Source organism: Lepidochelys kempii, chromosome 12 (genome assembly GCF_965140285.1).
Source record: "Lepidochelys kempii isolate rLepKem1 chromosome 12, rLepKem1.hap1, whole genome shotgun sequence".
Taxonomy (NCBI): Eukaryota; Metazoa; Chordata; order Testudines; family Cheloniidae; genus Lepidochelys; species Lepidochelys kempii.
The window spans coordinates 14,304,089-14,329,779 of record NC_136391.1 but is presented as its reverse complement, the minus strand read 5'-3'; the positions used below and the strand labels follow the sequence as shown (position 1 = coordinate 14,329,779).

Here is a 25,691-nt window from a genome sequence, read left to right as displayed (position 1 = left end):
TACATTTATTGAAAGTTCTGAGCACTTGCTTTATTGACAACGTAATTTTTACTATTTTTTTTTCTTATTGTTATAACAGCGCCAGTACAGCTAACAATGAGCTAGATTCTATTCTGGTTAATATGCCAACAGAATTGTAAAGTTCCAATTGCAGGACTAGGTTCTACCCTCTTTTATACCCAGGCACCTCCATTTAGGGTAATGAAGTATCACAGCAGTAACCGGGAGCAGAACTGGTGACAATGATTACCACAATATAAGAGAGAATAGAATTTGCCCTGTAGATTTTTGTAATGGTGATCCTGAAAGCAGAAAGAATAGAGCTTGATTTTCAAATCCTTGGTTGAATGAGGGCTGACAATTTTTTTAAAATTAGGGGATCTTGTATACTGAGCAAACTTCATATTTTACAATCATTGAATCCTGTGGTGCCATTTTTATAGTCAGTTTTCAAGGCAAAACTGCACTTCAAAAAGAACACCAGAGCACAATTAGAGTCCTATCTTTGCCATTAGATAGGACTTACATAGATGGCAGAACACCATTCTAGGTCCCAAGAGAAGATTTTAAGTGTCTTCGATTTCAATTTATTTGGACTTTCAGTCTTTAGTAGCTTGTGTGAAATGTGAAGAAAGGATGAAATTTGATAGGATGAAATAGATACTAATAAACATTAAAATGTTCACAGATTATGGCTCCACATTAAAATGCACAATTATTTTTCCTGTTATATTAGATAGCTCTGTTACCTGTGTAATCACAGTAACTAGGCATTTAAAAAAATCAAATAAATTATTGGAGTCTGGAAATTACACTAAAATCTGTTGAAAGATCCTAAATCCACACTAGATTTTAAATCTTAAATTCAGATTGCTTAGGCCAAATCCTACAATAAACCCTGTGAGGATGATCCTCTGGGCCTGTGGAGAGCCCCATTAAAGGTAGTAGGTATCAACGTGGGTACAGAGGACTATTCAGGGTTACAGGGCTCATGGCAGGATTGAGGCTTGAATGAGGTACCTTTGGGAAGTGGCAGCACAGATCAGTCACAGACTTTCAGGGAGTTGTCTGGTTAATCAAACTGCTGTGCTAAATTTAGTTAAACAGAATAGTTTTTGGAACTATTCTTGAGTATTTAATTTTAACGACATATCTTTAACCTTATCTTCCTGTAGTGGCATTCATTTTCATATATTAAAATAGAATGTATCTGTTTCAGGGATTTCTTCCTGAAGGTATGTTTGACCGTATTCTCACTGGGCCTGTTGTACGAGAAGAAGTAAGCAGGAGAGGGAGACGGCCTAAAAGTGAGATTGCCAAGGCAACAGCTGCAGCAGCAGCAGCTGCAACAGCAGCAAATGTTTCGGTCAACCCTTTGCTAGCCAATGGATTACTTCCAGGAGTGGATCTATCTACTCTTCAGGCCTTACAACAGAACCTGCAGAACTTGCAATCACTTCAAGTAACAGCAGGATTAATGGGAATGCCTGCTGGACTAACTACTGGAGGAGAAGCTAAGAATATGGCTGCCATGTTTCCCATGCTACTGTCAGGAATGGCTGGATTACCAAACTTGCTGGGTATGGGAGGACTCCTAACAAAGTCAACAGAATCTGTTTCAGAGGAGAAAAAGGGAAATGACTCAAAAGAGCCAGTTGTAAAGAAAGAAAGGACAGAAAACCAACATGCAGATAATGGTGGTGAAGACTCTGTGTCAAGTTCTCCCTCTACGTCCTCTGCTGCTGCCAACCCTTTAGCTCTTAACCCATTACTTTTGTCCAATATACTTTATCCAGGGATGCTTCTCACTCCAGGCCTTAATCTTCATATCCCAGCATTGTCCCAATCCAATATTTTTGATGTACAGAATGCTGAAAACAATGACACAGGATCAGCCAAGCCTACAGAGGAAAAGGAGAAAAATTCTAGGGTTAGAGATCAGGAAGACAAAGGGGGAACAGAGCCAAGCTCTCATAATGAAAACAGCACAGATGAGGGTTCAGAGAAAGCAGATGCTTCATCTGGATCTGACAGTACATCGTCTTCATCTGAAGATTCAGATTCTAGTGATGAAGACTGACCCCAGACTATGTACTTAAATTATGAACTAATTTTGAATTTATTCTTTAATTATTTCATTGTAAATAGCCCAGTGTTGAGCTCATCAAATGATTTATTGACTCAACTTTCAGTATTTGTTTAGAAGTGCAAACTGCTTTCAGAGATGTTTTGCATGTAATATTTCTTGAAGTTCATAAGTTTCTGAACTTGTATGTACTATCAATACACAATGGTGTAAAATTACAACAAATGGCATAATTTTGGGAGGTTATTTTATGAAAATAATGCTCAGTAAGAGCTGTATATTTAATATATTTGCAGTGAACACAGAATATTTTAGGCATATTATTGATTTAATTTGAATATAGTTTTACAGCCTCCTTGACACTTATAATTTACAGATCAAAACTCAGCAATAATTTGGGCAGCTAATGAATGTCATGAAAGCTGTAGAATCTAAATCACCATCCATTGCTTTAATTACATGAAAATGCTATAGTGTTGCGATGCACTGCTGATGTTTCCAATTCAGGTACAAGTGTGTTTAAAAGGAGGAAAAAAGTTTCCCAGTCAGCCAGTTAAACTGGCTATCTGTTACCTCAGCTGAGTTAGTTTAGGAAGTTTACATTGGTTTCTATACTTGTTTTCGGGTTTTGTTTTGTTTTTAAACACACCCTCTATGATATGTTAATCTGGCAGGAGATAGGACTGTTTTTGCTGATCAAACGCGTTCTTTGATAACAGTAAAGGGAAGTTGACACAAAATATTCCTATCTCATCCTACTTTGGCACCACAGAGACCTATTTAGTTTAAACCTTGCAAAGTTTTGGGCTCCCACCACAGAAATACGATGTCCTGATTGAGGAATAGTATCCCCAAAACTCAGAAAAGGCAAACTGTCATGAAGTGCCACTGAAAAGACCTTTCAACACTGCATACTTCATGTAAAAAAATGTTTGTTTGCTTTGTTTGTGTTGATTTTTATTTGTGTTTTATGTAACAATGCCTCCCGGGATTACCACATAATAATGGTAAAGAAGAATATTGATGGTTTAAACTCATTTTGAGTTTAGACTTCTCTACAGGTTTAAATATGACTAAACGTTATGACGAAATGTTACCCAAAATCATTCTTGAGGATTTAGTTTATATATTATGCTGAGTTGCCCAATTTAAAATTTAAAAAAGCACTTTGAATAGTAAAGACAGATAAGTTATTCCTGTAAACAACAATAAGAGGGCATAAGACATCTGTTCAAACCCAAATCCTTAGAACCCTTTACTGTATAAAATCAGTCTCATATTTGATGTGTGATATGATTCCTCTTTCTGCTGAAGCTGCTATTACTCTGACATGGTAGAGGCCCAGATTCACACTTACATGTTTGAACTGAGATTTCGATTGACTTTAGTTATCTCATTTGTGGCCCAAGATAGGGAAGTGCTCAGAGAGAATAGATACAGGTACTAGTAGAAATCATTGAAAAAAGCTTTTCAAAGGGATAAATTTGAAAAAAAAAAAACTGTATATTTTGATATAGTTCTGTTGCTCGCTTGTATAGTAAACAAGACTTTGTTTTTTACCAAGAACTTTTCCAATACATTATATGTTTCTATGTGCAAAATAATTAACCCCATGATTAGAAGCAGTATTACATGTAATTACACAATTATACAAGTCCCATTTGGATTGTCCTGGTTACTGTATTTTCCCACAATAGTATTCTGATTTTTGGCCTTTCATACAGTGTCTTAGCAATAGTGAAAATTAAAACCTGCCAAGAGAAGGGTGTAGCAATTCTTCATCATGAAGGGATGTATTGCATATTTAATATTTTTGCCCTTTGTAATATAGCACTTTTGTTTAACTAGGATGCATCTATGAAATAGCCAAAGTTTTTCAAACACAGTTATTAACTTAGTTTGCTGATGGAATATTTCAACAACACCCTTGCCCCACAAAAGAAATACTAAATCTTGTGGCTAAAACATAATTTATATCAAATTTATTAAATAAAGTATTTTCCTAATTATGGTCAAGTGAGTTTGCTTACCGTTCTAGTGATTCTCTTTCTATGTAATAAGGCAATTGCAGTTTAAAATAATTAAGGCTGATATAGACTTGAACATAATGTATTGGATTTATTTTTAATCATTATCAATTGGAAGAGGAAAAATGTGTCCCACTATCAGCTAAACAATATGCAAATATGGTTGTATAAAGTTAAGGGTTGTAAGGAAACTTCAGTAGATTTACACTAATACTGAAGTTGCAGTTAAAAGGATATCCAAGGTGATGATAAAGTGTGTGTTGGTAGTTACTAAAAGAACTTTAGCTGTTACTGCCTTGTATTTCTATCCCTTGTTTCAGGCTTCATGATACAAGTCTTAGTCCAGTTTTTCTTTTGGACATTTGCAATATTTGCCAGTTGTGTTCTGTGTAGTCTGAATTTGCTTTCTGTAGTTCAACAAGCGTCTTAAAAAGTCATTTGTAATTTATTGAATTACTTTCTATGATGTTCTATAGAGGAAATGGAAGTTTAATTATTTTTTATTAAACATATTCTTTGACTACCCATGATGTCAGCCTTGATACATGAAAATAATTTTTAACATGAATACAGATTAAATTTATATCTGTGAGCAGTGTAGGTGAAGCTATTAGTAAGATTCCAAGGTGTTAAAATACATTTTAAGATGTGTTACAAAATATAAAACTTGAAGTTATTCAAAGTTAAGAATTCAAGTCAAGGTTATTTAACTACATACAAATTCTGTGAATTAGTTAATAGTAACTTTACTGGTGTTCTTCCCTTGTTTCTGAGTGAATCCATTTCAGCCTATTTCCTGTAGCATTTATATGGGTATTGTGCTGATTCTATCAGTGTTGTTCAGAGATAGTATTATAACAAGATAACTTGCTGAACCAAGAACAATTTTTTTTTTTTAAAATCAGGTTATTTTGCACAAAATAAGGTAATTTTAAAACATGAAGGATATATCACACCCTGCAGAGCCAGGGAAAGGCACTAGATAACCTTATGAATCTTAATCTCTAATTTTTATGAAAATCTGAAGGAAAACTAACAGCCAAATTATACTGAAAATAAAACTCTGGTCCTATAAACAAAATAAACCATTAATAGCCACACAGTCTTTGCAATATGCAACCGGATAGCTATTGTTAGGAAAGAGGAGACTGTCAAGGTTTAGGCCCAAAATTTGATTTGCTTTAAAGCCATTTATTTCTAGTATTATAGTAAAATATTAGGCCAGAAGGTGGATGTGACTGGGAGAGCCATAATGTCCATCTAAATTGATCAATCTGTTTTGCTTTTGTATCCTGTTACCTTTTAAGTGCTTGTCTAAATCTTTTGATTACGTTGGCAGCTGCAGCTCCCATTGCTCCCTTTAGTTTAAGCCACTCAGGATAAATATTTTTTTTCCTGTACGCTCCCTAGTTGTCTGCGCCTTCTTGTTTCAGTCTGCTGCTCACTGTTAGTTCAGTGGCATCCATCTTATCTATTCTCATCTGAATCCTATCTCTAGGTCTTGAGTGTGCTCTCTGTTACTCCTTTTTCAGATGAATGTATACCTAATTTACTTAACCTGTCATTGTCCTATTTTAAATTTGGAGATCCTGCAGAAGCTCCAGTAGCTTTGTTTTTATTTCTAAGGGCTCATTTGAGAAGAAACAGTCATACATTTCAAAGCAGTTGATAAAGAAAATTATATATGATTTGTAGCCGTTCCATCTTTGGATGTAATCCTTTCAGATCTCTCACAAGTTAAACTGTAGAAGGATCAGTACTTGAAAGAGAATATACAGATTGTGTAGGCCAGGGCTTCTCAAACTGGGGGTCGGGACCCCTCAGGGCATTGCGAGGTTATTACATGGGGGGTTGCAAGCTGTCAGCCTCCACCCCAAACCCCGCTTTGCCTCCCGCATTTATAATGGTGTTAAATATATTAAAAAGTGTTTTTAATTTATAAGTGGTGGGTCACACTCAGAGGCTTGCTATGTGAAAGGGGTCACCAGTACAAAAGTTTGAGAACCACTGGTGTAGGCAGTGGTGTTGGTGACTCAGTGAGTACCTCTACACTGCAGCTAGGACCATGCTTCCCAGCTTGAGCAGGCAGACATCTGCTAGCTCTACTTGATCTAGAGCACTAAAAATAGCAGCGTAGTCAGGGGTAGCAGTAGCACATACAGTGGCGTGAGCTAGTTGCCCAAGCATGTACCCAGAAGTTCTGAGTGGTTTTGCACTCAGGCGGCTAGCCTGAACTGCCACCTGTGCTGCTACACAGCTATTTTTAGCCTGCTAGCTTGAGCGGAGATAGCTCGTGTCTATTCAAGCTGGGAAGCGTGCTCCCAGACGCAGTGTATAGGTAGGGTGACCAGATCGCAAGTGTGAAAAATCAGGACAGATGGTGGGGGGGTAATAGGAGCCCATGTAAAAAAAAAAAATATGCCCCAAATATCTGGACTGTCCCTATAAAATCTGGACATCTGGTCACTCTCTATATGTACAGATGAAGTGACAGTCTTGTAAATTGGTACTGATGCAATATCCTAGCATGGAGTTAGCACCTCAGGAAGCTAAGTGCACCTGATTAACAAGTCATGAATATCAGTGGTCATCCAAGGCTCATAGTGTTGGTATACCAGATGAGATTTTAAATCTGCTGTTTTGGGAAAATTCCAGCCCAAGATGTTAATTCTACCTAAACTCTCGCTGCAATTTCAACTGGATATGGTATTCTTCACTTCCTCCCCTAAATTATTACACCACCACTACACTGTCAAAAAAATGTTTCACCTTAGTATTGGCTGCATTTAAGAGGCAGATTAAATGATCTGTGTATGGCTTGTATATCTGATATTTTATACAGCACTTTGGGATGTAATGCATAATACGTACTTTGCATTGTAAAGATTATTAAGGTTTGTCCACAGTAGGAATTTTTGCACTGTTTAGCTATACCAGTATTAGTGTAGAGAATCTGCATTGGTGTAAAGTGGGATTTGAATGACTGCAATTTACCCTGTTTTCAACTTATATACCAGTGCCATGCATGTACTTTGAGAGGGGAGAGGTTGCATCTGTGTAGCTACAGTGAAATAATTCCTAATGTAGATGACGGTACACTGCAGCAAATAGCTTTCTGACTTGCTAACTAACACGGTAATGTTATTTTTAGTAAGCAGAGAGCCATTCTTTGTAGCCACCTCAGAGGAAAGGACAATAAAAAAGTTTTGATTTCCTGAATTGAGTGGTAGCTGATTAAAATGCATTGTCTGCATTCTGATTCTAGAATTTAATAGTCCTGATAATTTTCTTTAACCACAGGTTTGAAATGCAAATAGTCTAATTCTAGTAAAATTGAGACACCACAGATAAAATGATTTCTGATTATTAAATGTTTCTTCTGAAACAAGTAAGTTTCAATGAAACTTTCCTTGAGGAAGCAGAACTTGCATATTGCAATTAAGTACTGACCATATTTCAAATAAACATGGCTACAGGTGTAATTCACACTTACTTTTAAGTACTAAAAGATGTTCTAATGCTAAAAGCCTTCAGTGGAAATGTAAGGATTACAAGGACAAAACAGAGAGGTTTGCAAAGGTGATTTGTTTGTTTGTTTGGTTTTTTTCAGGGGAAAGTCTTGGAGTTTAGCACAAGATTTTCGAGTCAGAAGGAAAGAATTCAGATTAGACCAAGTAAACACATTGGGCCAGATTGTTTATGGCATCCGTCTTTCACTGCATTCCAGGGGTAGGTGGAAAGGCAGACAGGTAACTGGTTGCCTAAGGACGGTACATCAGTTGGGGATTACCAGAGCGCATTGTGCTCTAGACACACTCCCCCTTCACTGCATGTTGCTGGTTCAGATGGGAGGTGTAGAGAATTGGCTCTGTCAACACTATTCCTTCTGAGGAGACTCCTATGTGGAGGTATCCCCTGCTGGATGTGTGTGGGAGGTTTCCACTCAGGTGGAGTAAAAGGAACCAAATGAAATAGAGAATCTGGCCTAATAACTTTGTGTTCCTTCACTGGATTCTGTTTCAGTGCATGAACAAAGGTGGTGATGTACTCTCTAAAGACAAAATCCTACTCCATTTGAGGTAATGAAACACATCTGGTTAAGTACTTGAATATGTTGATGACATGAACAAGAGCACAGGGGCAAATCCTCAACTGAGGTAAATTGTCATAGTTCTGATTGAAGTCAGTGAGCTATGACAGTTTACCCCAACTGAGGATCTGCTCTCTGTGGAACAACTTTAAATGACTGGTTTTGAAGGCATGTACAAAATTAAAATACACTTGCAGGGAAGAAAAGAGTATTTCCATCAAGAGTTAAAAGTGAACAATTAAGGGAACTTTCCTCAAAGGTGAGTTTGGTTGAGGTGATGTGGGCTGACCAAGAAAGAGGATGTGGAGATGGATGTCTACATTCTGAATAATTTCTCTTCCCTGGAAATGCTGTGTTATTTCTGTATTTTTAATTTTGGATAAAATTCAACATTGTGGACTCTACTTTAAAACAATTTAGAAGATAATGGAAAACAAAATTACCACTGTACAAGAGCCTCCTCCTACATGACTTAAAATGAATCTGAGACTATGGAATGTCCACCTATCCAGAAGAAAGTTAATTTAAATAAATAAGGCAGATTGAGACTAATCTCTCCTTGTGTCTTTCTGTCATTGTCTTGGAATCAGGTAGCCCGTGCCTCATCTCTCTGCTTTTCTTCTTCCAGTTCCCTCAGGTGGAAGGATGATGGATAAAAAAGAGAAGGAAGGAATACAATCCAAGAGAAACAGAAAAGAGTATAAGTCAAAGTCCAGGTGAAAGGGTCATTCTGAGATTCCTCTGTAAAAGAAAAAACTTGCTTCCCTGCCTGCTCTCCAACTCATCTCTGAGCACGTGCTAAGAGTGCAAAACCCCATGTGAGTGCCCCAGGTAAGAGGTGCTTTGGGCGTCCCTTTTACTGCCACCTTTATGTATACGAGATATTTTGGCTGTTTCTTTCCTCACTTCAGTCTAAGATGATGGGGGACAGTTCCTCCTGCAACCTCTGCAACTCTTCTCTGGGATGTGGGAGATGACATCCTGTTACCTACTCTATTTCCAACAGTTGGGAGTCCTGTTAGATAGGGGCTCTCTTCTACCATGTCTTCCTGCCAGTGGCAGCCTCTCCTCAGACTCTGTCTTGCAGTTCAGCTGTGACTGCTGCTGTGCCATCTTAGGTGTTTCCTGCTGCTTTGATCATAATTGTGTCTATTCGGACAAAATGAGTGGCTATAGCTCAGCTCTGCACTTTTGCAATGGAGGGAGCCTTTTACTGTGGTGAGGAAAGACTCTGGCAGGGGAGAGGCAGCGGGACACTATACTGCTAAAAAGTAGTAGTGTAGGTGTGGGAAGCACTGCTTAGACATGTAGAGAGAGATGTAGGGTATGTACCATTGTGTTCTGACATGTTAGGTACTCTCTAATCCAGTGGTTTTCAGACTGTGGGTCGTGGAATGTAAGGCACTGGGTCCCAGCGGCTCTGGTCAGCACTGCCGACCGGGCCATTAAAAGTCCCACCGGCGGTGCTGCCCAGCTAAGGCAGGCTACTCCCTACCTGTTCTGACACCGCGCTGCGCTCTGGAAGCGGCCAGCAGCAGGTCTAGCTCCTGCGGGGGGGGGGCATGGGGCTCTGTGCACTGCTCCCGCCCTGAGCACTGGCTCTGCACTCCCATTGGCCAGTTTCTGGCCAATGGGAGCTGGGGGGGGCGACGGTGCCTGCGGGCTTGCACGCCTCCACCGAGGAGCCAGACCTGCTGCTGGCCGCTTCCGGGGCACAGCGCAGTCCGTGGTGCTGGGACAGGCAGGAAGCCTCCCTTAGCACCCTGCTGCACCGCTGACCGGGAGCCGCCTGAGGTAAGCCTATACCCCAGTCCCCTGCCCCAACCCTAAGCCCCCCCAAACCTGGAGCCCCTTCCTGCACCCCAAACCCCTCATCCCTGGCCGCACCCCCACCCCAAAGCCCTCACCCCTGTACCCCAACCCTCTGCCCCATTCCCAGCCGCACACTAACCCTCTGTCCCAGCCCTGAGCCCCTCCAACACCCCAAACCCCTGATCCCCAGCTCCCCTGGGTCACAGGCATCAAAAATTTTCTTCAACTGTGTCGCCAGAAAAAAAGTTTGAAAACCACTGCTCTAATCTACTCGCATAAGCCATGCCTCAAATCTACACTGCTAGCTGGGCATATAGCATCTGTACTCTGCACATGGCCCTAAAGTATAGACATAACTTTGGTTTACCTCCCACTTTACCCAACACACATCTTCTAGACTCAAGTAAGGAATTTCCTCTTCTTCCCAAACGCACACAAACCCTTACAGTCATAGTATTGCCAGGCCCAAATATTCAAAAATCACGAGTCAGGCCCCAAGAAGTCATGATTGGCTTTAAAAAAAAATGGTGATTTTTTTTTAAAAGGTTTTGCATTTGCATTCTGTTTTTTGGCCTTCAGGGTGCATGCCGATCACATTTTTTCAAGCTTTTCTCAGCAAACACAAGGGCTAGTATCTTACTGCTTAAAAAGAAAAAAAAAAAACTGAAATACCTCTGGGAGCTGAGGCTTTAAGTAAAACATCTATTGCAAGACCCACAATAAAACTGTGAGTTGGCAATACTGCAATAAGCACGGGCTACCTTGATGACGCAAATCGACATTGGAAATGCTAAGAATCATATTTGGGACAAAACATTCCTAGGTATGCACTACTTTCCCCATGCACAAATCTCTCCAAGAATTGGTTGACTTGGTGTCATAAATATAAAGGGAAGGGTAAACCCCTTTGAAATCCCTCCTGGCCAGGGGAAAGCTCCTCTCACCTGTAAAGGGTTAAGAAGCTAAAGGTAACCTCGCTGGCACCTGACCAAAATGACCAATGAGGAGACAAGATACTTTCAAAAGCTGGGAGGAGGGAGAGAAACAAAGGGTCTGTGTCTGTCGATATGCTGGTCTTTACCGGGGATAGACCAGGAATGGAGTCTTAGAACTTTTAGTAAGTAATCTAGCTAGGTATGTATTAGATTATGATTTCTTTAAATGGCTGAGAAAAGAATTGTGCTGAATAGAATAACTATTTCTGTCTGTGTATCTTTTTTGTAACTTAAGGTTTTGCCGAGAGGGGTTCTCTATGTTTTTGAATCTAATTACCCTGTAAGATATCTACCATCCTGATTTTACAGGGGGGATTTCTTTATTTCTATTTACTTCTATTTTTTATTAAAAGTCTTCTTGTAAAAAACTGAATGCTTTTTCATTGTTCTCAGATCCAAGGGTTTGGGTCTGTGGTCACCTATGCAAATTGGTGAGGCTTTTTATCCAACATTTCCCAGGAAAGTGGGGTGCAAGTGTTGGGAGGATTGTTCATTGTTCTTAAGATCCAAGGGTCTGGGTCTGTAGTCACCTAGGCAAATTGGTGAGGCTTTTTACCAAACCTTGTCCAGGAAGTGGGGTGCAAGGTTTTGGGAAGTATTTTGGGGGGAAGGACGCGTCCAAACAGCTCTTCCCCAGTAACCAGTATTAGTTTGGTGGTGGTAGCGGCCAGTCCAAGGACAACGGGTGTAATATTTTGTACCTTGGGGAAGTTTTGACCTAAGCTGGTAAAGATAAGCTTAGGAGGTTTTTCATGCAGGTCCCCACATCTGTACCCTAGAGTTCAGAGTGGGGGAGGAACCTTGACACTTGGACTAGCCTAATCTGGACCAAGCTATGACTGATAAGTATCCTGTCTCCTTTGAGAAGTACTTCTTAGTCTCCAAGGTAGATGGCAAGGTAGCAGCCATTACTTCAAAATCTGCCCCTAAATTGATTCTAAATTGCTACCCTCATGAACAGATTGGGCTCGGTCATCTGCCAGTGCAAAGATTTTGACATTGTTACCTTGTCCCTCAAGATTGCAACCCATTTGGTTTACATAGCTAGGTCACTGCAGTTGCTCAACTAGATCACCAACCTGGCAGAAGCTACCATAAAATAGAATCACAAAGTAGTGCCATGTATGAAGGATTTTTGAGCTATCTGACTTACTTCTCTGCCACACAATTTCTGGTAGAATCACCAATGAGGTTAGGTGCACTAGTTGCTCTACAGTATTAGACACATATGGCTTTGAGTTTTAAAATGTCATTTTGTGAGGAAAAATTCAATTTGTAACTATTGCTTTCAAAGAGGTTAAGCTGTTTCTGGAAGTGAAACCAAGGAACAATGTGATACATGTAAAAACCCCATCAGCTCCCAAAGCTCCCTGTACCCACCCAGTGGTCTTGTAAGAAATGTCATTCCCAATCTTTCCCAGGGCCCTTTCTGGGATGGAAAGTCTATGATTATTTATATTGCAGTAGCATCTAGGAGCCCTAATCATGGACCAGAACTCCATTGACATAAGCAGTGTCTACATTAGGGGGTTGCAACAGTACAGTAGTGTTGGCAGCTGAAAATTTAGTGTAAACAGGGCCTTAGATGGCACTGAGAAGTGAGTTAGAGGGACACAATGAGTTGAGTTAAGCAATTAAAATTTTAAATGAGGTTTGTTTTTCCTAGAAGGCCAATGGCATTTTGGGATGTATAAGTAGGGGCATAGCGAGCAGATCGAGGGACGTGATCGTTCCCCTCTATTCGACATTGGTGAGGCCTCATCTGGAGTACTGTGTCCAGTTTTGGGTCCCACACTACAAGAAGGATGTGGATAAATTGGAGAGAGTCCAGCGAAGGGCAACAAAAATGATTAGGGGACTGGAACACATGACTTATGAGGAGAGGCTGAGGGAGCTGGGATTGTTTAGCCTGCAGAAGAGAAGAATGAGGGGGGATTTGATAGCTGCTTTCAACTACCTGAAAGGGGGTTCCAAAGAGGATGGCTCTAGACTGTTCTCAATGGTAGCAGATGACAGAACGAGGAGTAATGGTCTCAAGTTGCAGTGGGGGAGGTTTAGATTGGATATTAGGAAAAACTTTTTCACTAAGAGGGTGGTGAAACACTGGAATGCGTTACCTAGGGAGGTGGTAGAATCTCCTTCCTTAGAGGTTTTTAAGGTCAGGCTTGACAAAGCCCTGGCTGGGATGATTTAACTGGGAATTGGTCCTGCTTCGAGCAGGGGGTTGGACTAGATGACCTTCTGGGATCCCTTCCAACCCTGATATTCTATGATTCTAATATTTTAAAGTTGTGTGTTGATCTGGTTTTGCACAACTGAGCTTTGTGCATATTAGCATGTTAACTTGCTTTTCCAAGAGCAACATGATTTCAATACATAATTTGAAATATCTATAGAGAAGGTAGATACTGTATATTTTAAAATACAAAACTTTATTTAAAAATACATAGTTATGGTTGCTAAGTGAGAACAATGTAGTTATCACCTCATTTACAAAACCCAGGCTCACAGAAAGGTAGGGAAATATGCATATTTCATCACCACATAACAACCTTATTTCTGACCCATGGCTTATTGACCTTTTATGTTGTTTTTGTTATCTTGATTTCTGTCTAAATATTTTCTCTTAAATGTCCCTCTTAAGGGAGACTTGTCAGTGGAAATGATCAGTTAGTATATTTATCATTAGTCAGTAAAACATTGTGGTAAAATATTTATAATTGCTTTTTTCTTGAGAATAATATTGTATATGTAGCTTAACAGAAAAGCCATAAAACAGCTGCCCCTGGCACACATCTTTCTGGCTGGCACAGAGCTAGCTATGTAGACTTTGCCTCACTTAAGGTTGCCCCCACACTGGGAGAATATGACTCTATTTTAAAATGCTTTTAACTTTCTAACTCGGGTTTGTTTTTATTATTTTTGTAAATAGTTATTGGGTAATTTTCAGTGAGGATCTATTCATCCTGAACATCTAGGCCTTAATCCTGGAAAGAACTGTTAATGTGTTTCACATTATGCATTTTGTGAATAATAATTCCACTAACTTCAGTGGGACTGCTCATGAACCCTGATCTTCAACTTGTGTAAGCTGCTATAGCTCAGCTGAAATCAAATGAACTATGGCAATTAATATCATCTGAGGATCTGCAGGATCAGGACCTTAAATGGAAAAGGTTTAGCCATTTTGAGTGATCAGAGGAGAAGGTTTTAAGCTCCCCACCCCCCCCAAATCAGCTTGCTCAAACAGGGGGGAGGGAGGAGAATCATCCCAGACTAAAATCAAGCATGGAAAATTTCAGTTAGAAAGGACAAAATTTCACGTTAGTCATGTGAATATAAGTCCATATGAAAATCTTACCATTCTATTTTAAAAGGCAATGTTCTTTTCCCATTAGTCATATTTTAAGGTAAATTTAGTTTGTGCTCCCAACTAGTCTATTAAGAATTAGCATCTTAGAGCCCAGTCTTCCAGTCCCATGGCTTCATCCAACTCCCACTGAAATGAACGGGACTCTGTTCCTTGACTTCAGGGGGATTTTGGCTCTAAAATACTATTGACTTAAATGAAAATGTTGCTACAGTAGGGACTATAGGTTTGAGTCACAGTAAATGTTAACAAAAGTTGCTATGTAATCTTTCATGTTGTTTAGATTAATTCTCTGGTGCCATCTAGCGTTTTTAGACTAGACTAAAAATGTCTAATCTAGTTCTTGGAAGATAAATTGTTTCGGACTACACAAATCACCCTTCACTGCTTTTCAGTTTCACTTTTATGTATAAAATCATCCCAGCGGTTCTTAATATGTGTGATTTAGACATGAAACTTGACTAGTACAAGACCAGACATAGCTAAAACACCTTTCATAGCAAAGGTCTCAAAGGTTCTGGTCTTTCCCTGATTTTCAGTAAACTTCATTGAGAGGGTTGTTCAATTTCCCTGTCTAGTCTTGGTGAAAAGAGCCAATAGTAGGGTATTTACTTTATGTGACTACTTAGCCTCTGAAAATGGAGACCTACCAATTCATTTCATGTTGACTGACCAAGAGTAATGACTTTTTTGATCACTATCAACAAGCAGCCAAACTGAAATCAGAAACGAAAGACTGCATACACCATTAACAGTTACTGCCCATAATTGTGGAACCTATTCTTCATAAAAGTCTAAAACTTATTTGGGGTACTGAATTCCCCTGGCTTATTTCATTTGGCATTAGAAAAAAAGTTTTTGTTTTTTTTTTTGGGGGGGGGGGGTCAATTTTCTGTAAATTGTTTTTTTTAACTAATTGAATGCCTCCCTGTGCTAGCTGTAAATCTCACAGCGTTCAGTGAACACTCCTTAACTTCGTGTAACGCTGCAAGGTACTGTCTGTAAGTATTCCTTTCCTTGCTGGTAAGGATGAGATTAAGGCGTCTGTGACTTGCCCAAGATGACAGAGCAAGGCACCGAGGGAACCGCTGTAAAACCCAGCCGTTCTGATGCCAGAGTCCCTGTTCTCCTGGCGAAACAGGACTGCGAGCCCTCCCCTCACAACGGACCGCGCCTGAAATCCAGCAAACGGAAACCCCGCGCTTTGGTTCCACGGGGCCTTGCGCCGAGGGCCGCAGGGGGTGGCCGGCGGGAGACCTGCCCTCCGTTTGGGGGCGGGTTAAACGTCAGCGGCGCTGCCACGTGGCCGCCGCGCTCACGGGCCCCAAGCGGCGCTAGTTCAGGGCACAGCACCCGGGGGCGCTGGCAAGGCGTCTGGTTGCGGCAAGGCCCCAGGGGCCCCCTGCTAGAGGCGGCGCGTGACGCCGCCATCCTCCCCCCCTCACCCCACCCCCACTCCGCAGCAACGGGCCTGAGCCATCGCAGTGCGTGCTGGGAGTGGTAGTTTTTGCTGCCTGGCTGTGGGTTGGAGGGGGCGGGGCTTGACACGGCTTGCCGGGATCGATCACGGAAGCGCCGCCGCCGGCGGCTGCGTACGGCGAAGTGTACTGCGCCTGCCCACAAGGAGCCCGTTGATTAGTAGAGGCTCCTCTCCCGGCCAATGAGGGTGCAGGGTGGGGCCGAGGGCGGGGGCGGAGCTCGGCGCCCGGGTGTTTGGATTCGAACGCAGCTCCTGGCCGGCGCAGGCGCAGTGTGAGGCAGGCCGGCGTTGCCCTCTAGTGACGGGGTAGGGGATGCCGGGCGAGGAGGAGGAGGAGGCCGAAGCGGGGGTCGGGGGCAGCGCCTCCTCCCCCGCGGCGGAGGAGTGGGGCACTCGACAGCGCTATGAGGAACTCTGCAGCAGCCTCAACATGGACGAGCGCGCCCGGGCCGAGGCCTGGCTCAGCTACCAGGGCATGAAGCGTAACTACACCCTGGAGGTGAGGGGCGGCCCGGGGGGACCAAGCTGAGCGGGGAGGGGCGGAGGTAAGGGGCGGGGCAGAGGGCTAGCTGCGGGGAGGTGGGCTCTCTGTGACCGACCTGTCCGGACCAGGAACGCTCTGGGAATCGCATCCTGTGTTGTTGTTGCCTCAGAAACTGTCTTCCCCAGCGTCGGGAAATGGCTCCGTAGCCCTCTGGGCAGGAGTCCTAAGGTCCCTCTCCTTGGGGGGCGGGGGCGAGGATGTTAGTGGTTGCCCCCTGAGGGAAGGAGGGTTGGATTCCCTGATCTGTGATGTGTTAACCTGAGGCTCCAGCTTTTCCCTAATCGAGACCAAAGCCAACAGTCCTGTCTGAGATATTTGCAAACCGGGATATTTCTCTCCCAATTCCTTTAAAATTGCCATGTGTCCATTTCTGTAACATTCCTCAGACCCAAAAATGTGTCCAACAGAGTCTAATACAAATTTCTTCCCGTCTATTAAACCTTTGTTTAAAAAGTGGGGAGTTTAGGTGAAGTCTACAAAGTCTAAAGCTTTGTTGCTTTTATAAAATATAATGTGGAATATTTGCAGGTGGTATGAAGAGTTTTTTATAAATTAACATTGTGTGATGCAGTATCCTCAGTTTTTCTGTTGGTTTTTTGCCTTGCTGTTTTCAGAATTCAGTCGTTTACAGTGTATGTTCCCATATGGACTAATGGGATTCTACCATAGTGATTCTGGTGATTTGCGCAGATATGTTTTTCAGCTATCGTGTATTATATCCAGATAAAGTACTTTTTTGTGTTGGTGTTTTACTAAATGTTGAACTAGGTTTTATTTCACATATTACACTAGTTTCTGGATTAAACAACAGAATAAAGTAAAGAAAAATTCAGAACTCAAGGACACAGATACTAAAAGAAAGAAAATTCAAAATTTAAGTAATAAAACTGACTGTTCTTCCAATGCGGTTGGCAAACTGTCTAGCTATAATGGAAAACAAATAATATGGGCCTGATTTCCAAAATATACACATCCAGTTTGCTTACACAGATACTGTGATTGAATGAAAATCTGATAGATGCACACATACCTATTGCTATATAAATAGGTACCTATTGGACGTACAAATATCTGTAGTACCATAATAACCACAGGTTCTATGCGTGATCTAGCACAGAACTGTGCATGTACATCTGTATGGTCAATTTTGGGAAACTCAGCTTTTAAATTTGATCCCATGACGTTGAGATTCAGATTTATTTGAAAAATATTTCTACCTGGTAACTTTCTTAAAAAATAAATATGGCAGTAAAGAAAAGTGTTAATATGTATATCTGAATACACTAGGATGGCAATTAAATAGAATTTACTGTGCAAATATAACTTTTTTTATTCATATGCAAAAATATATTTAAAGGAGAATTAAGATACAAGCACTCAGCCGGCACCCTGTGCTTCTTGTGCCCTACCAGCATATGATAATTTAATTCCCAGACTCAAAGGATGCAATACCAGCTTCCGTTACATACTTCTTATAAAAAAGTAGTTTTAAAAAAAAATCACCAAACTACAAAGGTTAGAAAACCAAGAAAAGCTGAGTTAAGGGGACATTTTCCACATAATACAATACCTCTTACCATGCATCAAAAGCCTGATTTATTTGGAAAGGAACAGTGAGGTCAAAGCACCAAATTTAAAACCAACTTTTTGGTAATTTAGAAAATTGTTACCTCAATTCCAGATTTTGAATGTTAGCTCAGTGTCAGAGACACAAGGTGGTTAGGTAATATTTTTTATTCAACCAACTTCTGTTGGTGGAAGGTAGAAGCTTTCAAACATCTCCCTGAAGAAGAAATCTGTGTAGCTTGAAAGCTTGTCTCTTTCACCAAACAGAATTTGTTCCAATAAAAGGTATTACCTCATGCACCTTGTAGCTGTGTTAGTCCCAAGATATTACAGACACAATGACACTGCAAACAATTCACTGTCAGCAGAAAAAGTAGCTTACTGCACAACACATTTTATCCATTGTCTGCTGTACGCAGTTAGGATTTCCCTGATTTGTACTTTGTCAGTTGAGGTGTTATGATTTTATTTAAATTGCTACCATGTTTTTTTTGTTTTTTGTACTGATTGTTTATCAGGAATAGGTTTATCTCATCTTAATACATCTTTCTGCAGGCCAGGCAGCCCAGGAAAATTATGGCTCTGGTAGAGAGCATATATTGCAGATGGAACATTGAGAGTGACATGCTAGACTTACCAATAAGATATTCCCTGACAGGACACAAGGACATATGTGCCCACTGCTAGAAAATGCCTTGAATCTCATCTGTGTGACACTTTCAATTACCTTGATGAAATAGACACATGAAACTGGATCAAGTGTATAAGTTTTTAACTGTATTGATTGTGGGTGCAGCCAGACTGGAGAGCCCAAACTTGAAAGCTTTCATTCTTAGCCCTTGAAGAAAAATGAACACGTGTCCTTAGGAACAATTTTTAGTATAGTCAAAGGAGTTTATTTTTGTGGTGGTCACACAAATGGGTAATCATTCAGTTGTGTAAAGTAGACATACAAGTAGATTGAAACAGACTCCAATATACAGTTTCCATAAATCATTTGGGGAAGAAGAATGTTCTAGTAGCCAGGAGCAGTTGCTCTCATATCCACAAGGTGATAGAAGATTTAAAATAATCTTCTCTTGTTAGAAGTAAAAAAGCATGCAAAATACCCCATGTTAAATTTGGCTTAAACATGAAATTGGTAAGTGTAAGTTAATTGATGCTTTAGTAATTTTGATGTTACCCAATTTTAGCATTTTTTTTTTTAAATTCCTTCATTACATTATAACTAGGAAGAGCTTTTGAATAATTGAGTTAAGCTTTACAAACTTTCCCTTGAAATGTCCTGGATTATGTTTTGCTTTTTTCTCCATATTGGATGCATAGCTGAAGTAAAAGAAATATTTATTAGTGTATCCTTTAAATGGCGTAATGTTTAATTTCACAGGGGAATGATCTACACTGGCTAGCATGTGCCTTATATGTGGCTTGCAGAAAAGCAGTCCCAACTGTGAGCAGAGGGACAGTCGAGGGAAACTATGTATCCTTAACAAGAATCTTGCGCTGTTCCGAACAGAGGTAATTTCTCATTTAAAAGTGCAACTATGTTGTTAAAATGTAAAAGACTGCATTTCACCTGCAAAGGTCTAGAAATTGAGAGTGAAGGCTGAAAATTATCTTTAACCCACTCTTATTTCCTGCATTTTGACACACGGTATGTCTTCACTACCTGCCAGATCGTGTACACTACGCAGTGTAGACCAGGGCACAGTGTCTAAGAACAAAGGTCTTGCAATATAACTTAACACTATCATGAGTTAAAGACAGTTTCTGTCTTTAATACTTTCCATCATTCTGAATGAGGATGTTTAACTAAGAAGGTTAAAATCATTTTAACAGACTTTGTTGTGATTTTATATCTAGTCACACAATTCACCTGAATCATTAGCATGTAACAGAGCATGTTCTATCTCTGAGGCTGGCTTTTCAACCTCAGGAATCACAAGCAGGCCCATAAAAAGTAGTGGTGGTGTGTTGAGGTGTTTTGGGGGGGTTTATTTGGTAAAATCAAGTAAAAGCTGAACTACCTGTTTAATACATAATATTCATATTCTTGTCTTGATTTTTCTCAAGTACTTAGTGGTAATAACCAAATGAAAGTGAGACTTTATTAAGTTGCTCTAGTCACATGAGACATTTTCTTGAATTTTACGCACATGCGTGTGCACACACACTCTTTCTCCTTCAAACAGTAGAAAGATGTTATCTTTGAGTTCTGGTCCCTGTGTGTATTCCACACACTCTAGGTACCTGAGACTGGAATCTTCTAGCAAGTAGTGTCTGTTGTTTTGCGGCTATGCAGTTATTCTCCTTGTGCTCCAAGCTGAGGATATAAGGGGTGGGGCAGATTGATGTCTCTTCAGTTCCTTACTGCTGCATGACCTGATTCAGAATCCTCTGAGTCCGAAGCAATCTTGACATTGTGTCTTCCGAATGTGTAAATATATTTGTATGTAGTTTTTAGTATTCTTAGTGTTTGAGAGTTTTTATAGTCTATTTAGTATAGTCTCCCCAGTCGGATCCAGGCACCTTTCTGAGCACAAGTTCCAGAGCAGAGGCCAAAACTGTAAGTCTCAGAAACAATTGCCTCGTGCCTCTTACAAGAGTAAGGCGCATACTCATGGGCATAAGAACTGATCCCCTTCGTGATCTGCCTCTAAGACAATGCCCCTGCATGCCTTGGATCTGTTGGTCCTGACCCCTGGGACTATGCAAACTCCATGATGGACTGAAACATTTACCTCACCAGAGGATATTTTCACTTTGCCCTGACAACAATGTCCTTTCCTGTCTGGTCCAGTCCTCCTCTGACACATTTCATTGTCAGAAGAAACCACTTTGAGGAGAGGGGAGTCCTTTCATCCGGTCTGCCACTGCTATGAACAACTGGCTGAGGTTGCACGTTATCCCTGTGGAAAACTGTGGGTCAGAGGTAAGGGCCTTTAACTCAGACACCCTCCTTGCTGATGTAATGGCGACCAGAAAGGCTACCTTCCATGACAGATAGAGAAGGGAGCAAGTCGCCAGCAGTTCAAATGGGGACCCCATCAGTCTGGAGAGGACCAGGTTAAGGTCCCACGTGGGGACAGGCTGTCTGATCTGGGGATGTAGCTGTTCCAGACCCTTGAGGGACCGACCAACCATAGGGTTGGCAAAGACGGGGCATCCAGATGCTCCCGGGTGGAAAACCGATATAGCAGCAAGGTGTACCTTTATGGAGGACACTGCCCGGCCTTGCTGTTTCAGAGGGAAAATGAGGAGAGCTTGCTAAGTAAGTCGCTGCAGTTCCAACGACAGTCACTGATGGTAAGAAGGAGCTGAGGGTCGGCAGGGTCCTATATTGAGTGCTGTGGAGGCGCCATTCCTGGGGGCTCCACGGCCAAGCTGATGGGTTCTGCTAGGAGAAAAACTTTCAGAAGACTCTGCATGCGGCATGTGCACACACCTAATTGGAATCGATATGAGTAATCACTCGAAGATAAAAATATGTTGCCGGAGTACAATGTGGTTTCTGATGCACCAGTTCCATAACTGGACTGCCCCTATACACAGGAGTTTATTATGTGTGTCATGGATCTCCTCAAGACAGATCTGGAGTTCAGTCACAAATATCTGGAAAAATTCCTGGAATTGCCTGTGGTCATTATGCAGGGATGGCAATAATGGAGTGATTGCCTTCTCAGGTGAGGAGGATGATATGCCCATCAGAACCGTCAGTACTGAAGGATCTGATTCAATTTCTTTCTCAGTGTACTGCAGCGGAGCTTGGTGGCATCAACTAGGACAAAAGGGTAGGTGCAATTCATGCACGGATCTGGGATGTCTAATATATGGATCCCATGAACCGCAGTAGAGCCAATATGAAGGGTCAACTGGCTGGGAGACACCAAGACACTGTTTATCATCGACCCCCTGGATAGTTGTACGTGGTAGGCTCCAATACTTTTTAGAGGTTCCATCTGTGCTTGCCTCCTGTAAGGAAGCAAAGGCTCATCTAGAACAACAGACACGGCCAACGAGAAGGTAGGCTCATTTTTTAACCGGAGAAAGAATGTTCTGGCTTGTGCAGGGGGTAGGAGAGAACTGAGAACTAAACCGGGTCAGCAGGGTCATATATTGAGCGCCATGTAGGCGCCATTCCAGGGGGCTCCACAGCCGATGTCTGCTGCAAGGGAAAAACTTTCCCATGTTCATGCTGCGCACAACCACCTAATTGGAATCAATATGAGCAACACATCTCGAAAAACAACAGTTACGAGAAGGAGAGTAACCATTTTTTCCAGGTGTGCAGGATGCTCTGGCACACAATCTCAGCAGGAACTTTTCTACAAACCACAAATAGGAGATACACAGTTATGTCCTAAAAGACATCTTGGCTCAGTGGAGAATGCCATCTTGGGATCTGTTTGCCTCCCAGGCGAACAAGAAAATTCAATCTGTACTGCCTCAGAGCAGCACTAGGCTGATCATCTAGAGCCAAGGCCCTCCTGTTATCCTGAACAAACCACCGGAGGAGAACAGCAAAATCAAACCTCCCAATCCAAACTCTCTTCACCTCATGGCCTGGTTGTTGGATGGATATCAGATGTAGACTGTTCATGTTCAGCAACCATTCAGTCTGTCCTCAATCAGAGGAGAAAAAGACTCCACCAGAAAATGCTGTTTAGCTAAATGCAGGCATTTCTCAGGCTGGATGCAATGGAACCAGCTGTCCCTAGAATCAGCAGATATTCCTGCTGTCTCCTGTCCCTGAAGACTTCAGGGCTTTCTGTTAGTTTGCTGTGGATCCACCCAGCAGCAGTTGGTGCCTTCTATTTGGTAGTAGGCCACTCCATTTTTACATACCCAACAACAGTCAGATTCCTGAAATGTCTCGTTTACCACCGGTGGTGAAACCAGCACCTCAATGGGGTCTCAACCTTGTACTATCAGTATTTACCAGACCACCCTTTGAATCACTGCTATGTTCAGTGTCCCACTTTTTTATCAAGGTTCCCTTCCTAGTTGCCATCACACCAGCCAGAAGTGTAAGTGAACTAAGTGCTCTCATGGTTGACTTGCCATGCACCATACTGTAGAAGGTTTCCCTTCAACTTCGTCCAAAATTCATCCCCAAGGTAATTTCCAAGTTTCATATGAATCAGCCTATTCACTTGCCAGTAGTATCCTTTTCAAAATCTCATACTTTCAAAGAGGAGAGGAGACTTTACTCTCTCAATATCAGATGGGCTTTGTCTTTCTATCTGGAAAGAAAGAAACCAGTCAGGAAATCACCAAGATTATTTATTGCTATAGCAATAAATAATCATGAGGACAAGCATTAACTTCTCAGAGACTCTGTGTGGCTCTTTGGCTGCATCGTTCTTTATCAGTTGACACATATTCTTCTACCAGATGAAGTGGGAATCCATTCCATTAGAGCACAAACAACCTCAGTGGCATCTCTGAGAGAAGTACCTCTGCTGGACATTTGTAGGATGGCTATCTGGAGCTCCATCCAGATCTTCACAAAATATTGCAGAAGAGGAATAGTCCATTCCTCTTTTGCACATACATCTGTCGGGACAGTACTTTTACAGACATTTATACCAGCTGTATCCTTGAACCCTCTCCTGTTTGAAGACTGCTTAACAATTACCCATGTGTGGAATACACATAGGGCCCTGCATTTGAAAAAGAAATGGAAGTTCTTTACCTGTAACTGGAGGTTCTTCAAGATGTGTAATCCCTATCTGTATTCTATTACTTGCCCTCGTTCCCCTCTGCTTCAATCTTATCTGGTTTGCGATGAGAAGGGGGAATGAAGAGTCATCGGTCTGCCTTGCCCCCTATATTATCAGTTCAGAACACAAGGAGAATAATTGCACAGGCACAAACCTACAGATGGGGCTTGCTAGTTTCAGGTGCATGATGCACAGATATATCTACTGTGGGATACAGATAGGGACCATGCATCTCAAAGAACCTTCAGTTAGAGGTAAGTAACCTCCATTTCACTTCCACACTTCAGCTTGTGACATGCTGTAGGTGATAAGATTTGTACCAAAGTTTGACACATCCCTTTTTATCACATGCTTAAAATCCATAAAAGCAATAAAATAAATTATTTCCTAAAGCTATTGACTCACCTGAGTCAATGTTCATCAGTAATGCAGTTGTGTTTTGTGATGATCAAGCAGTGTAACATACAAATGGTTATAGCAGGAAACTGTAGACATATTATAGTATAATAATAATAATAAAGTATATTGTTGGACATTTTAAATAAAATGCAGAAAAGTTTGGTTTAAAAAGCAAAAAGAAATAGAGGAAGGTAGAGACACAGGATATAAATTTAGGTGAATCTAGCTATAAAAGACAAGGCGGGGGGTGGAATTAGAAGTCAGGGAAGAACGGGCAATAAAACCATAAGACAAATGAAAAATATAGTGTAGCTCAGTGGTTCGCAAACTGTGGGTCAGGTCCCAAAGTGGGTCGCAGCCCCATTTTAATGGGGTCGCCTGGGCTGGCATTAGACTTGCTTTGGAGCCTGAGACCAAAGCCTGAGCCCCACCAGGGGGCTAAAGCCCAAGCCCTGCCATCCAGGGCCGAAGCTGAAGGGCTTCGTGGGCTTGGTGGGCTCAGGCTTTGTTCCCCCGTCCTGGGGTCGTGTAGTAATTTTTGTCGTCAGAAGGGGGTCGAGGTGTAATGAAGTTTGAGAGCCCCTGGTGTAGCTTATTTAAAAGCGTGGCAGAAATGACACATAGTCATGTTCTGTTTTTTCCTTCTGTGGCTGTAGATTTTTCTTAGTACTGTGAAGAGTGCAGGGGTGGTTTTTTCCCTGCCAAAGTAGATAAGTGGCTCAGGGAAATGGGGGAAGCTTAATATGCAGAGTAGTCTGAGCCACTGCAACTGATGGTACATATGTGGAAAAAAGCCACTAAAGTGCAGTGTAAAGTCACACTGAGCACCAGCAAGTAGTGGTACAATATTCTTGTTAGGTGTCTGAACTCAACCTTGTTCATGAACAAAGAGTCATCTGAGTTTTAATTGTCTTGCCTGCTTGTAATCATGCAATGTTATCAAACTGTATACGCGGTTGTCAACAGTTACAAGAAGTGTAAACCAGGTTGCGTTTTATTGTAAAATGTTTTTTATAGTTTACAGAGTAACAGCCGTGTTAGTCTGTATTCGCAAAAAGAACAGGAGGACTTGTGGCACCTTAGAGACTAACCAATTTATTAGAGCATAAGCTTTCGTGAGCTACAGCTCACTTCATCGGATGCATGCCGTGGAAACTGCAGCAGACTTTATTTATACACAGAGAATATGAAAAAATACCTCCTCCCACCCCACTGTCCTGCTGGTAATAGCTTATCTAAAGTGATCATCAGGTGGGCCATTTCCTGCACAAATCCAGGTTCTCTCACTCCCTCACCCCCCTCCCAAAAACCACACACACAAACTCACTATCCTGCTGGTAATAGCTCATCCAAAGTGACCATTCTCCCTACAATGTGCATAATTAAGGTGGGCCATTTCCAGCACAAATCCAGGTTTTCTCACATCCCCCCCACCCCCATACACACACAAACTCACTCTCCTGCTGGTAATAGCTCATCCAAACTGACCACTCTCCAAGTTTAAATCCAAGTTAAACCAGAACATCTGGGGGGTGGGGGGGAGTAGGAAAAAACAAGAGGAAATAGGCTACCTTGCATACAGTGGGGTGGGAGGAGGTA

General features: G+C 41.6%; 2 protein-coding genes across 16 annotated transcripts in view; both read left to right on the top strand.

Annotated features, from left to right (window-relative positions):
- The window catches only part of CHD9 (chromodomain helicase DNA binding protein 9), a 188,792-nt gene extending 181,512 nt beyond the window's left edge, over positions 1 to 7,280 (top strand). For all 14 annotated transcript variants that reach the window (XM_073307627.2, XM_073307626.2, XM_073307620.2 and 11 more), the window contains one exon: positions 1,220 to 7,280. In XM_073307627.2, the coding sequence (XP_073163728.1) occupies positions 1,220 to 2,080 (861 nt within the window). In that variant the 3' untranslated portion in view covers positions 2,081 to 7,280. The remainder of the gene's footprint in view (positions 1 to 1,219) is intronic.
- Positions 7,281 to 16,047: 8,767 nt separating this feature from the next.
- RBL2 (RB transcriptional corepressor like 2) overlaps positions 16,048 to 25,691 on the top strand; it is a 53,451-nt gene continuing 43,807 nt past the window's right edge. For both annotated transcript variants that reach the window (XM_073307634.2, XM_073307632.2), the window contains exons 1-2: positions 16,048 to 16,359; positions 19,358 to 19,488. In XM_073307634.2, coding sequence (XP_073163735.2) covers positions 16,174 to 16,359; positions 19,358 to 19,488 — 317 coding nt within the window. In that variant the 5' untranslated portion in view covers positions 16,048 to 16,173. The remainder of the gene's footprint in view (positions 16,360 to 19,357; positions 19,489 to 25,691) is intronic.